The 13,638-nt window shown below is 35.5% G+C and overlaps 1 protein-coding gene across 2 annotated transcripts; it reads right to left on the minus strand.

Moving 5' to 3' along the window:
* Window positions 1-3,660: 3,660 nt before the first annotated feature.
* On the minus strand, window positions 3,661-12,825 carry LOC113073274 (translation factor Guf1, mitochondrial). 2 transcript variants are annotated; one of them, XM_026246163.1, is made up of 17 exons: window positions 12,400-12,825; window positions 12,095-12,206; window positions 11,842-11,990; window positions 11,681-11,761; window positions 10,955-11,032; window positions 10,368-10,451; window positions 10,204-10,268; window positions 8,867-9,004; window positions 7,582-7,721; window positions 7,354-7,477; window positions 7,122-7,254; window positions 6,621-6,764; window positions 5,734-5,867; window positions 5,358-5,459; window positions 5,038-5,157; window positions 4,229-4,265; window positions 3,661-4,144 (listed from the first exon to the last, which is right to left on the minus strand). In XM_026246163.1, exons 1-17 carry the CDS (start codon window positions 12,592-12,594, stop codon window positions 4,016-4,018), a joined length of 1,965 nt encoding a protein of 654 aa, XP_026101948.1. In that variant the 5' UTR covers window positions 12,595-12,825; the 3' UTR covers window positions 3,661-4,015. The 2 variants fall into 2 exon arrangements, with proteins under 2 accessions (XP_026101948.1, XP_026101947.1); XM_026246162.1 differs by having other exon boundaries at window positions 8,867-9,070.
* Window positions 12,826-13,638: the final 813 nt, after the last annotated feature.

A 13,638-nucleotide genomic window follows, 5' to 3' on the forward strand; every position in this document is an offset into this window, starting at 1 on the left:
CACTGTTGGAGTAGGAACAGTGATGGACGCCAGAGAGGTAAATATAAAGAATACAGGAAATTAAGGAACCATTCAGCTGAAAGAGAGAAAACTGGCATTTAAACATAAAAGTCAACTCATTAATAAAGCTCAGAAAGGAAAACCAAGTGATCAGCTGCAAAGTTTAAGCACATTAAAGAAAGATTATTTTTAGTGAATAAAATGGGAATGTGTTTGGCATCAATTTAACATCACAATGCAAACATTTTACTTACCACATCAATATAAAGTCGCAATACTTTAAAATGTAAGTCTTTACATGAATCTGAATGTATAATGGACACAAAATCTTTTGTCCTTTATTTCAAAAGCATCCTTTGTGATATCAGTGTCTTCCTTTTGTCCCAGTCAGACACATTTTTGTTTGGAGCATTTGTCATCTGCAATTGATAAATATAATTATCTTTTATATAGTAACAAATGTTCTCTTTGTTACAGCACTGAATTGAGTCTCAATGTGAGACTGATTGTGCTAGAATTGCAAACAAGTACATAAACATACCTGAATACATTAACAGACAGGATGGGTAAAAAGTCCTTCGGGTCACCTGATTATCATCATCATCATCAGATTATTATATCAGACAGCGTGCATCTCCTAAAACCTCTTCAAGTCGCATTGTAGACTGCAAAAAATCACTTAATTAAATGATTATTACAGTAATGAAGCAAAGCAGTTTCTTTGTTTTAGGATTTTTTTTAATTAGACATAGACATTGGTGTCTTACTCTAAAGTTAAACTAGTTTTCTGACACATGTTGCCTTCAGAACAACATGTGTCTCTACCATTCTGAATGTGTTCATTTTAAGACAATGCTGCCTTTTTGTCCTGGATCTGCAGGTCGATGATTCTGATCAACCGGGCGCATAAGGCCTTTGCCCTGTTATAAAGCCATCGAGGAAGGTGTGAACCACATTGGACGGTATCTGCTTCCAACAGCATCCACGAACCATTTTTATTTGCGATGAAGATGCGACACTGGAACTCAGGGTCAAAACTGTGAAGTATTTCAAAGGTACGTGACTGAGCTCTCTGCTGCCCGATGGGCAAATCTTTGACTCACGTAGACAGAAAGTTGCTCTTCGGTGGAAGCAGATACTTTGAAGAACAAAAAAACTGGGTAAATTGACTAATAGTTACTTATTAAAACAAGCGTTAAAAAGTAAGAAACATGTTCATTCATGTTGAAATTCTGTGTGAATTTGATGACGTTTACTGTTGTTACTTCATGAAATGTTTTACATTCTCATGGCCTCAGGTTTCATATGCAAACTATTGTTCAAAATTTTTTGTAAAAAACAAAAAAACAAAAAAAAAAACAAATAATAATATATATATATATATATATATATATATATATATATATATATATATATATATATATATATATTAAAATTTGTATTCAGCAAGGATGTGTTAATATTTACCATGTTACACATTTGTTTATATCATGCTCTTCCTTTGAACAATTGGTTTATCAAAAAATCTTGAACATCAGCAGTTTTTTTTTCAACATTGATGATAATATAAAAAAAACAAGCAAATCAGCATATTAGAATTAATTCTTAATGACCGTGTGACACTGAAGACTGAAGAATGATATTAAAATTCAGTTGTGTATCACAGAAATAAATTGCGTTTTAAATATATTCAAATAGAAAACATTTATTTTAAATTGTAAAAATATTTGACAATATTGCTGCTTTAACTGTGTTTTTCATCAAATAAATGTAGCCTTGCAGAAAATAAGAGATATCTTTTAAAAAACAATAAAAAAATCTTAGCAACCACACAATTTAGCCATCCCTATTCCCTCTGAGGAACCCAGTAGAGCAGCTGTGTGTTTGCTTTTCATCGTTTTTTCATGATCTCATCTTGGTTTTTAGTGCTTGGCCCGTCTCAAGGTCAATATCTGTGTAAAGACGGCAGTTCAAGATCTAAACCCGTCTGGAATGTCCATCACAAGCGCTTTTCTCAGAAACACGATCTGTCCGGTCTTAAGGGCTTTGGTCTCTCCTGGGGTTTAATATTTTTGGCTGGGCTGGATTTCCTAAACATACTGATGGATCTTCTGTCTTGCAGGGCTGATGCACGTCCACAATCAGCTAGTTGAGCCGATGCTCAGCGTCAAGGACTACATTGACTGAACGCGCCAGATCGGGACGTCTGGAAAGACGGCCCTCAAATCTAATCAAGTGTGAATGAGTGGAAACTGGTCTCAGGGACCACAGCAGTTCTGAATGGTCATAAAGTGTAACTGGTAGATGTTGTACAAACAACTCTGCTTTCCTATGGTGCCATGTTCACACACTCCTACTTAATCTCTGTATTAGCCTTTATAATTCACTTTCAAACTACCTTACATCCAGTATTAACAAGAAAAGATAATGTTTTAGGGAAATTATACTAAGCAACACTCTTACTTTAACCCTTTCAGCTGATGTTTGCTGTTTTAGATAACACTATCACACTCCTTCACAACATTAATGAAAGAAAACATCTGTTACAACCCATTTCTGAGTAAGTGAATATATCAGTTCTTCTGTACTGTAGTTTAATCTGGAAATACTGTTTCCACTGATGGGCAGTTTTTTATTAGCACACTTTAACCCACAGCTACTTAAAGTTGACTTGAATGTGGATTTTTACTACAAGGCAAATTGAAAGTGTTTTTTTTTTTTGTGGGGGGGGGGTGTTTTGTTTAGATGTTACGTAAATAGTTTTCCCTAAACTCTCCAAATTTAGGATCTCTTCCTATACATATGAACCCTCCGGGGTTATGAACCCAATCATTTGGAGTGTCTTATATGCTGATAAACACAAGTTAACAGGAAGCTGATCTGTGATCAGAATTTCCTACTAAGCACATGTAATTTTATACAATTTCAGTTGACATTTTCTTGCCTTTGAATGAATCCAGGTTACTTGCAGCATGTAAAACCAGTGGGAAATTCTGGAAAAGTGTATTTCCAATTTGCTTATTCATATATCGAAAAGACTTGTATTGGCACATCTGAGTAGAGAAGTGTGTGAATGTTTTTCAAGTTAACTAATTTCACACATGATGTGTAGTACCCATGTATTCTCTTTTGTTACTGTTCTTTGTGATATACAGGCTGTTTCATTTCTGAAAACTAGAGGATAAAACACAAGTCTGGACATTTCACTTGTATTATAGAACACAGTTTTGTTTCATTGCTTTCTGAATAAATCTGTGTTGAGATTTTGGTGTTTCAAAATAACACTTGTCACTTGGCTTCTGTGAACTGTAAAGCCCGCATTTATTTGATCGACTGGCCATCTCAATCATTTGATTAATGGTGATTGCTGACAAACATCACGGCCCCTGAGCCAGCTAGCTAGCTGTGCTTTGAACAAAACTTGTGCAGCACCAAATTAGCGTTATTATTCAAACTCTTCTTCTTTTACTTTCTGAAAAGCCAGCAGTTGGAAAGGTGGTGTGCTTAATTTCAACAGTATAAAAACAGGGTTAGTTATCTATATGCACAGTAAAAAACCTTGTTTTTAATTATGGGTTGAAATAAGACATTGACATGCAATAGTCTTGTCAGAATCGCCCGATTTCTGCTTATAGTTGCAAACACTCAAAAATGTTCAGAAAATGTCCCAGACTGCTTCCAGCCTTACGTCCACTGCAGCGTGATGGAAATGAAATAAATGTGTTCAAAGGAAAACAGCGCTGCCAAATACTTCTGCATCCACTCAGTCTAAACGTTTCCAATGAAAACCCTTAGCTTGCAGTCTCTAAATCCGCTCCTGAGAGAACGGCGATGTTGTTTCAGCATGATGAAGATGAATTCATCAAACCTGCTTTAAGTTCCCAGAACAACATCACTTAGTTATATGAAATTTAATAGCAATTCTAAATCAATCATCATACTGTACATTGGCATGTTCCCCTTCACAAATCAACCCCAGGCTTTGATGTCTGTTATGATAATGTTCCTGAGGGAACTACTTCCGTTTAAGAACGTTGATGAAAGCGTCTTTTGGGACGTCGATGTTGCCAATGCGGCGCATTTTCTTCTTTCCCTCAGCCTGCTTCTTTAGCAGCTTCATTTTTCGTGTAATGTCACCACCGTACTAGGAAAGACAGATGTGACCAAGAATCAGCAGCTAATTAAAAAGGTAGAAGAAACATTTTTCAGTATGAGAAGAGGTACTCACACATTTTGCGAGAACATTCTTTCGATATGCTTTTATTCTAAAAGAGAGAAACAAAGATTAGGAATATTAAAGGAGAAGTTTATGCAAAAATGGACCCTCAGGCCATTCATAATGTAGATTTTTGTTTCTTCATCAAAACAGATTTGAAGAAATTTAGCATTACATGACTTGCTAACCGATGGACACTCTGCAGTGAATGGGTGCCGTCGATTGAGAGTCCAAACAGCTGATAAATAATATCACAATAATCAACACAACCACAGTCCATCATTTATCTTCTTTTGAAGAATGCATATTTGTAAGAAATCCATTATTAATGTGTTAAATCCACTTTTAAACCATCTCTTCTTATCAAAATAAAGAAGAGCATAGTTCATATCACGTGTCCTCCAGTGAAAAAAGTTACTCAAAATCTACCAACATTTTTGTTTAGAACGGTTTATGCTTATAAAAAGTGCTTGATCTTTGCAGATTTCTCTCCTGATTCAGACAAGGTAGCTTTTTCACTAGAGAAAGCAGTATTTTGGACTTATATCTTAGATGTTTTTTTTTTTTACAAATACAAAGCTTAACAAGATGTTAATTACTGCTGTTATTGTGATGTTTTTAGCAGCTGTTTGGCCTCTCATTCTGACGGCACCCATTCACTGCAATGGATCCATTGGTGAGTAGGAAATGTATTTCTCCAAATCTGTTCTGATGAAGAAACAAACTCATATACATCTTGCATGGCCTGAGGGTGACATCATTTTAAGCAAATTTTCAAATATTACTTTATGTTTGAAGTTATTATCCACGTCCACACTTACGTTTCTCGAGCGATGATCTTGCTGCCGATGGCTGCTTGCACTGCAATCTCAAACATCTGTCTGGGGATGGACTCCTTCAGTCTCTCACATATGGCTTTACCTGCACTGTACGCTTTGTCTCTGAACACAAGGACGAATCAGAGCTTGTGTCATTTTTTTTAGCAATCACATCGCAAACACGGAAAATCATATCTTTATAGCCATATTCGCATTTTAAAGGGATTTGGGTATTTAATTGCCTTTAAATTATCAAAGAACTTCTAAACACCTCTTGAAATATAAGAAAAACTGTAACTGTATCATGAAAGATCAAGACTTGCTTATGAACGATAGTGGCGAGTTCTTCCACTGGCCGCCCATTGAGGAGGAAGTCCATTTTAATCAGATCAGCGGCCTCATAACCAGCATCCTCGTAATCAAAGCTATGGACAACAGGAAAACAAGCTCATCCAGAAACTCAAAGTGACATATCCAAATATCAAAACACAAATGATACCTCACTTATTTACAGTCTTTTTCTAGTGTTTCCTAACACATCTCACACTTATTTGTTTTGCCAGTGTATTGTTAGTACTGCATGGATTATGTATTGTGTATTTGTAAAGTGACCTAGAGTTGAGTTTTTGAAATGTGCTATATAAAAGCAAGACTTATTACTAATATAAGCACTAATTCATTCTTTCACAACGAGCTCACCTGGCGTATCCTGATGACATGGATTTCAGCTGGTCGTAAAAGTCCATTACAATTTCATTTAGAGGGAAAGTATACTTCATCATCACCCGATGGTCATCGATGTAGAACATATTCTTCTGAACGGCCCTGCGGCTCTTCAAAAAGGCAGAGAATTGCATTGTGGGTCACTACAAATGCAAGACTCAAAATATGCATTCACAGAAATTGGGATGTAACAAGGAACAAGGATGTAGTCAAAAACGGAAAAGCTTTTCCCTTGCCCTTTTAAAAAGTTTCACGTATACAAAACAGCGTTACTCAAAACGATTCAAGTTTAAACATATCTGCGAAAACGGCTGAAAACGCTGTATTACGTTTGCCATGCCAGTAGTTGGCGATGTCACCTTTTTAGTAAACAGCACCTGTGGGGAAGTGACGATTATATGTTTATGATTATATTATTATATGTATATGATGCGTCTCCACTGTTGGTTGTAATATTGGTGAAGTAAATCCACACTTTGCTAAAGAAGCGTTAGCAAACTCTTGAGCAGCAACAAAAAAGTACTATGTACTCCGCCATTGTTGTGTATGTTTGTTCGTGCTTGCTTTTAAAATCGTCATCGTCTTCAAAGATTCCTGTTTTGGTTGTTAACACGGAAACAATAATGGTGCCGTTTTCAAAAACATACACTTTGAAACCCGTTTTCAAAATATGTGTTTAAAGTCCCCAAAACGCCATTGTCGTGTAAACGGCTCCCAAGTATTTGTCGCTGATGTTGTCACTTTGGTCTTTTTCTTCGACTTAGGAGAAACCAAGATTACTTTTGTTCAGTTTTTACTTATATTGAGTAAACTAAACTAAACTAAACTGCAGTCAATGTGAAAGGTGATTGATCTAATCCCACCTGACACAGGGTCATGATCTTCCCAGTGAAGTCGTCCGGAGCGATGATGGTTCCCATCACCATGGGTTCCAGATACTCCACGACCTGTGACTTATCAGGGAACTGAGCAGGATTGATGATGGTGATCACTTCTTCACCGTGTTCCTACAAATCAAAAACTGCTTATCGCTAACTGCTGTTCATTCATTCATTCATCCATTCATTCATGTTCATTCATATAAATCTCTACATACCATCTGCACACAGTTAACAAGACTGAAGAAAAATGTGCATGTGCAAATCAATGCGTTGCTATATTGTTTTTAAGGTATTCCGGGTAGTTTTTAACACATTCTTATGCAATTTCTAAGATATACCAGCATGTTGCTAATCAGTTCCTAAGGTGTTTTTAGCATGTTTCTATGCAGTTTTTATGGTATATAGTATATACAGTACAATGTAGCTATATAGTTGCTAAGGTGTTCTGGTTGGTTTTTAGCACATTTTGTCAACGAGTCCTACCTTTATGAGTTTGGCAGATGCTAACACAGCCTTGTAGGGTACAGTCGGAGCTGTTACTATGACAGATGCATTGTACTCCTGCTCTAAACGCTGGTTAAACACCTCCATATGCAGCAAGCCCAGAAATCCCAGCCTGAGACAAAGAAATTAACCTTTTTAAATATTTAAAAAGTGACAGAATACAAGCTCGACTCGGCGACTAACCTTAAAACAACAGTGTGTGTGTGTTTACCTCCATCCAGCTCCCAGAGCTAAACTGCTGTCCCTTTGAACCGTCACACTTGAGTCGTTTAGCGTCAGTTTCTCCACAGCGCTGCGCAGGGCTGTGTATTCTGACTGGTCCATGGGATACATGCCTGAAAGTGTCACACAATTTGAGATTTTCAGCACTGTAAACCTACCCCTTAAACTTTGGTTTACACAGTTTAGCACAAACATCAGGACGGTTTTAGGAACACACCTGCAAAGACCATGGCTTTAGCCGGTTTGAACCCTGGCAGCGGCTCCACAGGCTGTTTTTGGAGGTAAAGTGTGTCTCCAATCTGAGCCTCCTTCACTTCTTTCATCCCTGCGATCACGTAACCCACCTGCCCTGCATACCTGAGAGCAAAAATGTAAAAATGCAAAAGGTCAAAGGTTAAATTAGCGGAACTGAGACTGTCTGAAACAGTTAGTGTGTAATGTTGCTGTTTGAGCATGAACAATATCTGCAAAGCTATGAAGATGAAAGTTCACCTGGGAACATGCAACAAAGGGGCAAGGTCATGTTGCGCTGCTTTAGAGAAGAGGAAGAGAAAACTAGGGGTGCACATTAAAATCCTCTTGAATTAGTTTATTAAAATTCTCTGGGTCTCTATCAGACTCAAATTGATAAGCAATATTGACGATGTCATTGTTTACAATACAACCGGAGCACATGCCACTGAGCTGAGGGGCGGGACGTTTAGACGCACACTAGAGGCGGTTTAGCCAATCACAACACACTGGACCAGCTATCATTGCATATTTATGAGGGAGGGGCTTCATAAAAGCAGGAAATGATCAGTGCATTTAAAGGAGAATGGACAGAGCAGTGTGGAATAAAGATAAATTATATGAATTTTTTTTTTTTTACGAAGCATTAGACTGCATCCCATAAACACAATCAAGCCTAGAAAAAAAAAAAAACCTTGATTCATCCCTTTAATATTACATTTTAAATCCAAAGTTTCAGTGCAATCTAAGAGTTTTGGACCCCTAAAAACAACGTTCTTAAATTTGAAAACAAGACTTAATCAGGAACCTATGAATCTTTATTTTCTTTTTTTTACTTTTAATTCTTGTTTTTAGATGTTATTTATAATATTCACTGATCTGTTTTAAAATCATGAAATCATTTTTAGGTTTAAAATTTTAATTCCAGTGCAATTTCAGAGTTTTGGAATAGGAACAATTTTCTTACATTAATTGTATCCAACCAAAATAACCATCAAATAATTATAACATTTTATTTCATTAAATGTAAACAATTCTATAAAAAAAAAAAATGCAAAAACACAACTGGAAGGTTACTTATAATAAAGAAATACATCTTTATACTGGAGTCTCTGGGTTGTAAAGGCTGAAAACTCTTTTCTTAAGATTACTGTGATGCCTTTGAAATACAAAAACGTTTTAGTATTGAACTGATTTATGTATCTGTGTTTTGTTTTCTCGTGACGAGTTGTGAGGTCTGTTTGTGCCTACAGCGTATATGAGATTCTCACAGTGTTTCTGTTGGGTGTTCGTCGGGTCGCAGAAGGCCCAGCTCATTGACCTCATATGACTTCCCCAGGTGGGCAGAGACGATCTTGTCTCCTCTGGACACACGTCCACCAAACAGAGCGATGTTGGCCACTACTCCTCTGTAATGGTCGAAAGTGGAGTCAAAGACAAGGGCTTTAAATGAATCTTCCACTCTCGCTGTCGGACTGAAACAGAGACGAAAAACTGATGATGTACAGAAATATATTTAAACAAACTCATTTCTCATGGGACTTTTAAAGAATGAAAACCACTTTATACATTTGAAAACTGTCCCTCATGTACACTGCCAACAATGTATGTAAAAGGAAGAAGTTATGAAAGAAGCTATAAAAAACACATTATGGAGGAAATGTGAGATGATGAAGAATGTAGACGAGCGGGTTTATTGGAAAAACACATGATGACACGTGGTGATGTTGATTTACCAAAAATAAACTTCCTGATTCATTCCCATCTTCATGCGCAGAGTTAGTTTGTAAATATTCACATGTAATGTAATTTTATCAGTACAGTAGCAAATATTATTTCAATTCAAACGATAATTAAGTTGCCACAAAAATGTTAAGCAGCTCAACTGTTTGCAATGTTAATAATAAGAAGAAATGTTTCTTGAGCAGTAAATCAGAATGATTTCTGAAGGATCATGTGAATAAAGACTGGAGTGGAGTAGAGATGCAGGAAAACATGTTTTGCATCACAGGAATAAATTGCACTATACGTTTACATAGAAAAGTTATAATAAATTGTAATAATATTTCACAATATTACGGAGCATTAGACTTGTCAATTGACTGACCCAAAACCTTTAAATGTATTTAACGCATTACTGTTTACTGTTTTGCGATTAATTTCACAATGCAATTTTATATTACAAAAACAGGCTCCATTACTTCAAATATATAATTTAACAAATATATAACAAAAAGTTTGTTTTTGTCTTTTGTAGTGAATTCTTGACAGGTTTTGTGAGATGCAGTAACTAATACTGTTCTTGCTCTGATAACATCTGTCTCATAGAGCCTTCTGTTCTTCCTGACATCACACATCAGTTGATTTGAAATATTTTCTGCATGTCTCTCTATTGTGTGAACTGTAACGTATGATTCATAATCCTCTTTTGAAAGATGCAATCTGGGCTTTGGGGATCACTGGCCTCCTTTTGTCTGATACAATGAATCTTATGAATGCAAACATGGTCAAATACAATCAATCAAAGCACACCCACACAGTATGTGCTGCTCTTACACTCTCACAGTGACCTCTTGTGGAGAAAAGGGAATCAGCTTATGATACTCACGGAGGAATCCTTTGCACCACTTCTTGGAGAACTTGGTCCACGTTTGTGCCCAATTTTGCAGAGATCTACAGAAAACAATCACAAGCCAAGGTAAAAATATAACTGGCATAACATCTGTATAAAAAAACAAAAACAAACAAAAAACATGTTTAAATACAGCTCACCCTGATACACTCTTCCTTGGGAATATCAAAAACCTTTTCAATCTGTTTCTCAACTCGCTCTGGATCAGCGTTTTTCAAATCAATCTGTCAATTAAACACACACACACACACACACACACACACACACATTAAAATGCCAAATGTTGACAGTTCAGATGAGCAACAGTTAAAATGTCAGTCTGAAAATAAATAAAACAATCAGTGACTATTAAAATGACAATTGACTCATTCCTAGATCAAATGTAATGATGTATCAAGTTGAATGTAATAACATAGCATAATAAGTTATGCAACAAGCTCAAAACATACTAGAGAACTGTAATAAAGCATTTAGATGAAAGCCAATTAATAAAGGTCCACACAGTTGTATTTGGACTGATCACAAGATCAAAACAATTCAGGTATAAAAAAAAAAAGGTTTTCCTCAATCTTCTGCAGTGTCCTGCCTCTGTGCTTAACTTGAGTTGGATATAAAGACGTTTCTACAATTTATTTAAAGCACTGGGATGAAACATGTTTTAACTTGCATATATAAAATATTCACTGCATTTAAAGGAAAGATCATAAATTCAGTCTGTAATATCTACCTTGTTTATCACAGGGATGATTGTGAGTTGAGCCTCAAATGCCAGGTAGAAATTGGCAACTGTTTGCGCTTGAATTCCCTTTGAATTATAGAAACAAACTTGCAATTGGTTATTGTTCTTTTAATGCAATTATGAAAGTCTAAAGTTTTTGGTAATGATAGAGTATTTATGCTGTAATGTTTGTGCTGTTTTTAAGTTCTTTTATAAATTATTTTCTTTATTGAAAAAGCTAATGTAAACTTAAACAATAAACTTAAAAATGAGAAGTGTCACAATGGTGACAGAAACTGAAATAAAATAAGCACAACTTTAAGGTGAGAGAGCATGAAAATTACTAAAATGATATATATATAAAAAAAAAATTATATATATATATATATATATATATATATATATATATATATATATATATATATATATATATATATATATATATATATATATATATATAGAAACAGCTTCGAACACTTGCAAAAATTCATGAAAAAGAAAAAAAACATGCCAAAATAACTAAAACTTAAGCTAAAATAAAATAAAAACTGAACATACATTAAAAACATGTAAAATATTAATAAATACTATATTAGTATATAAATAATACAAAAAAATAACATTGGTATGTGCATAAAAACAAACGGTAGCAGGTTTAGAATAAAAACGAAAGACCCTTTAACTCTGTTAATACTCATTTAATAAGCAGAATGTGTAATTTATGAAACGATTCACCTGATTTGCATCTACAATGAGCAGAACTCCTTGGCAAGCAGATATGGAACGTTTAACTTCATAGCTGAAGTCAACATGGCCCTAAAAATAAAATAATACAATCTCTCAAATTATAGAAATAATAGACATTAGTAGACTAACAGTAATGTTATTATCCTCACAGGTGTGTCGATGAGATTGAGCAGATATGTCTGTCCATCACGCTGGTAAAAGAGAGACGCAGTCTGAGCTTTAACAGTGATTCCTCGTTCTCTCTCCACCTGCAGTTTATCCAGCACCTGCTTGTTACTCGCTGTCTTTGCAATGGCACCTGCTCATACAAAAAAACATAACAAAAACAACGAAATAAAGAGATTACGAGCAACAATTTTTTAAAACTCACATAATCCACAGGAAAGAGAAATAGAAAATCACCGGTGATCTCCAGAAGTCTGTCAGCTAGAGTGCTCTTGCCATGATCAATATGAGCAATAATGCTGAAATTTCGAATCCTCTCCACTGGAAACTTTGACATGTCGAGACTCTCCTGAAAAAGCAAAGGACTCAGATTCAGTATCCAGCTGCAACAAGCACATCAACTATTATAAGACCATTATTATCTATAAAAATCAGAGAATGAATAACTGCTGTAGTCACTATTGTAAAATCACATTAGGCTAATATATAGGTTATATAGTATTTTGCTTACAGCAAAAACAAGTCAAAGCAATAGAATTGACCTTCTCAGATGCATTAGAGCTGACTTCTCTGACAGGACCGATGTTCCAGCAGGAGCCTTTCATCCATCTGTGTCTGATCACTGTACATGTGCTCATGCAGCCCTGAGATCTGTGTCTAACGCGGCAGATTTTAATATCAGGAACGCGTTTGATAAAGGATAGAAAAAGACCGTGGGATCTAAATACAGACATCATCTCTATCAGCTCACTAACATGTTATTACTGAAAAAAGAAAGATTACTGTGGCTTCAAACTGTATATCGAACATATCCTCCCCTCGGAAAAAAAGATTTGAGGATTAATATCCTCAATGAAAGCATATACTCAGTGTTTAGAAACAGTCAAGTCTTCACTAGGCTGTGTTCTCCAGTGTGACAGCTACTGTGAGCCGCCATGTTGGCTGAAACGTCATCAAGCGTTATCGTCGGAGCAAGAACTTGGAATTGTGGGAAATGTAGTTCACTGCCAGTGCAATTTATAATAAAAGCTACACTCAAATGTTCCAGGAACCTTTTTTAAATAGCCTACCCAAAATAAAAGGTTGTTTGATTGTGTATTTTTAATAGGTCTATACTAAAACGTAAAAATAATAAATTAGCTCTTCTGATGTCATTCCAAAATCTTCTCACTACTTCATGAAATAAAATTTTTATTTTTTTATTTTTCTGTTTTATTTGATTTGATTTGTGGAAGAAAGCTCAAACAAGTACTTACAATTTTCTGATTGATAAAACTTGAATTCCATTAGAATAGAATAAAATGGAATAGAATAAGTTTTGATTAGATACCATATTAAATGTACTCACACTGTATAAATGTATCTATCTATCTATCTATCTATCTATCTATCTATCTATCTATCTATCTATCTATCTATCTAAAATGTTCATTAAGTGTAGTTGCTCTTGTTGCCCACAAGGTGTCACCGTAAACACAATGTATTATGCAGCTGGAATAAGTGGGAGGAAAATCATTACCATGGCAACATAACAGCCCACTCATAGTGAGTAGGTCCCTCTGAATATTGCTTCAGTAAGAAATCAAATGAGAGATGTTTTTCTGGTTCTGATGGCTGATGGCCACTGGTCGATGTTTATCACTGTCAGGCCTTTCTGTGGCTTTGAATCTGCACTTGTCAGTTTCTCAACATCAAAGTAGACCAACGCTATTTTATGACATGCTCAGATTCTGTTATAAAGGATATTTATAGAACACTACTCATGTTATCTTCGAAAAGTG

This window comes from Carassius auratus, unplaced genomic scaffold (genome assembly GCF_003368295.1).
Source record: "Carassius auratus strain Wakin unplaced genomic scaffold, ASM336829v1 scaf_tig00011734, whole genome shotgun sequence".
Classification (NCBI taxonomy): domain Eukaryota; kingdom Metazoa; phylum Chordata; class Actinopteri; order Cypriniformes; family Cyprinidae; genus Carassius; species Carassius auratus.

Bases quoted from the DNA above. Each gene is read 5' to 3' on its own strand.
- LOC113073274 (XM_026246162.1), bottom strand. From the start codon at position 12,594: ATGATGTCTGTATTTAGATCCCACGGTCTTTTTCTATCCTTTATCAAA. The intron at 5,460-5,733 runs GTGAGCTCGTTG...TGTTGTCCATAG, and splicing joins ATGTCATCAGGATACGCCAG to CTTTGATTACGAGGATGCTG. The intron at 4,145-4,228 runs GTGAGTACCTCT...TGTCTTTCCTAG, and splicing joins AGAATGTTCTCGCAAAATGT to TACGGTGGTGACATTACACG.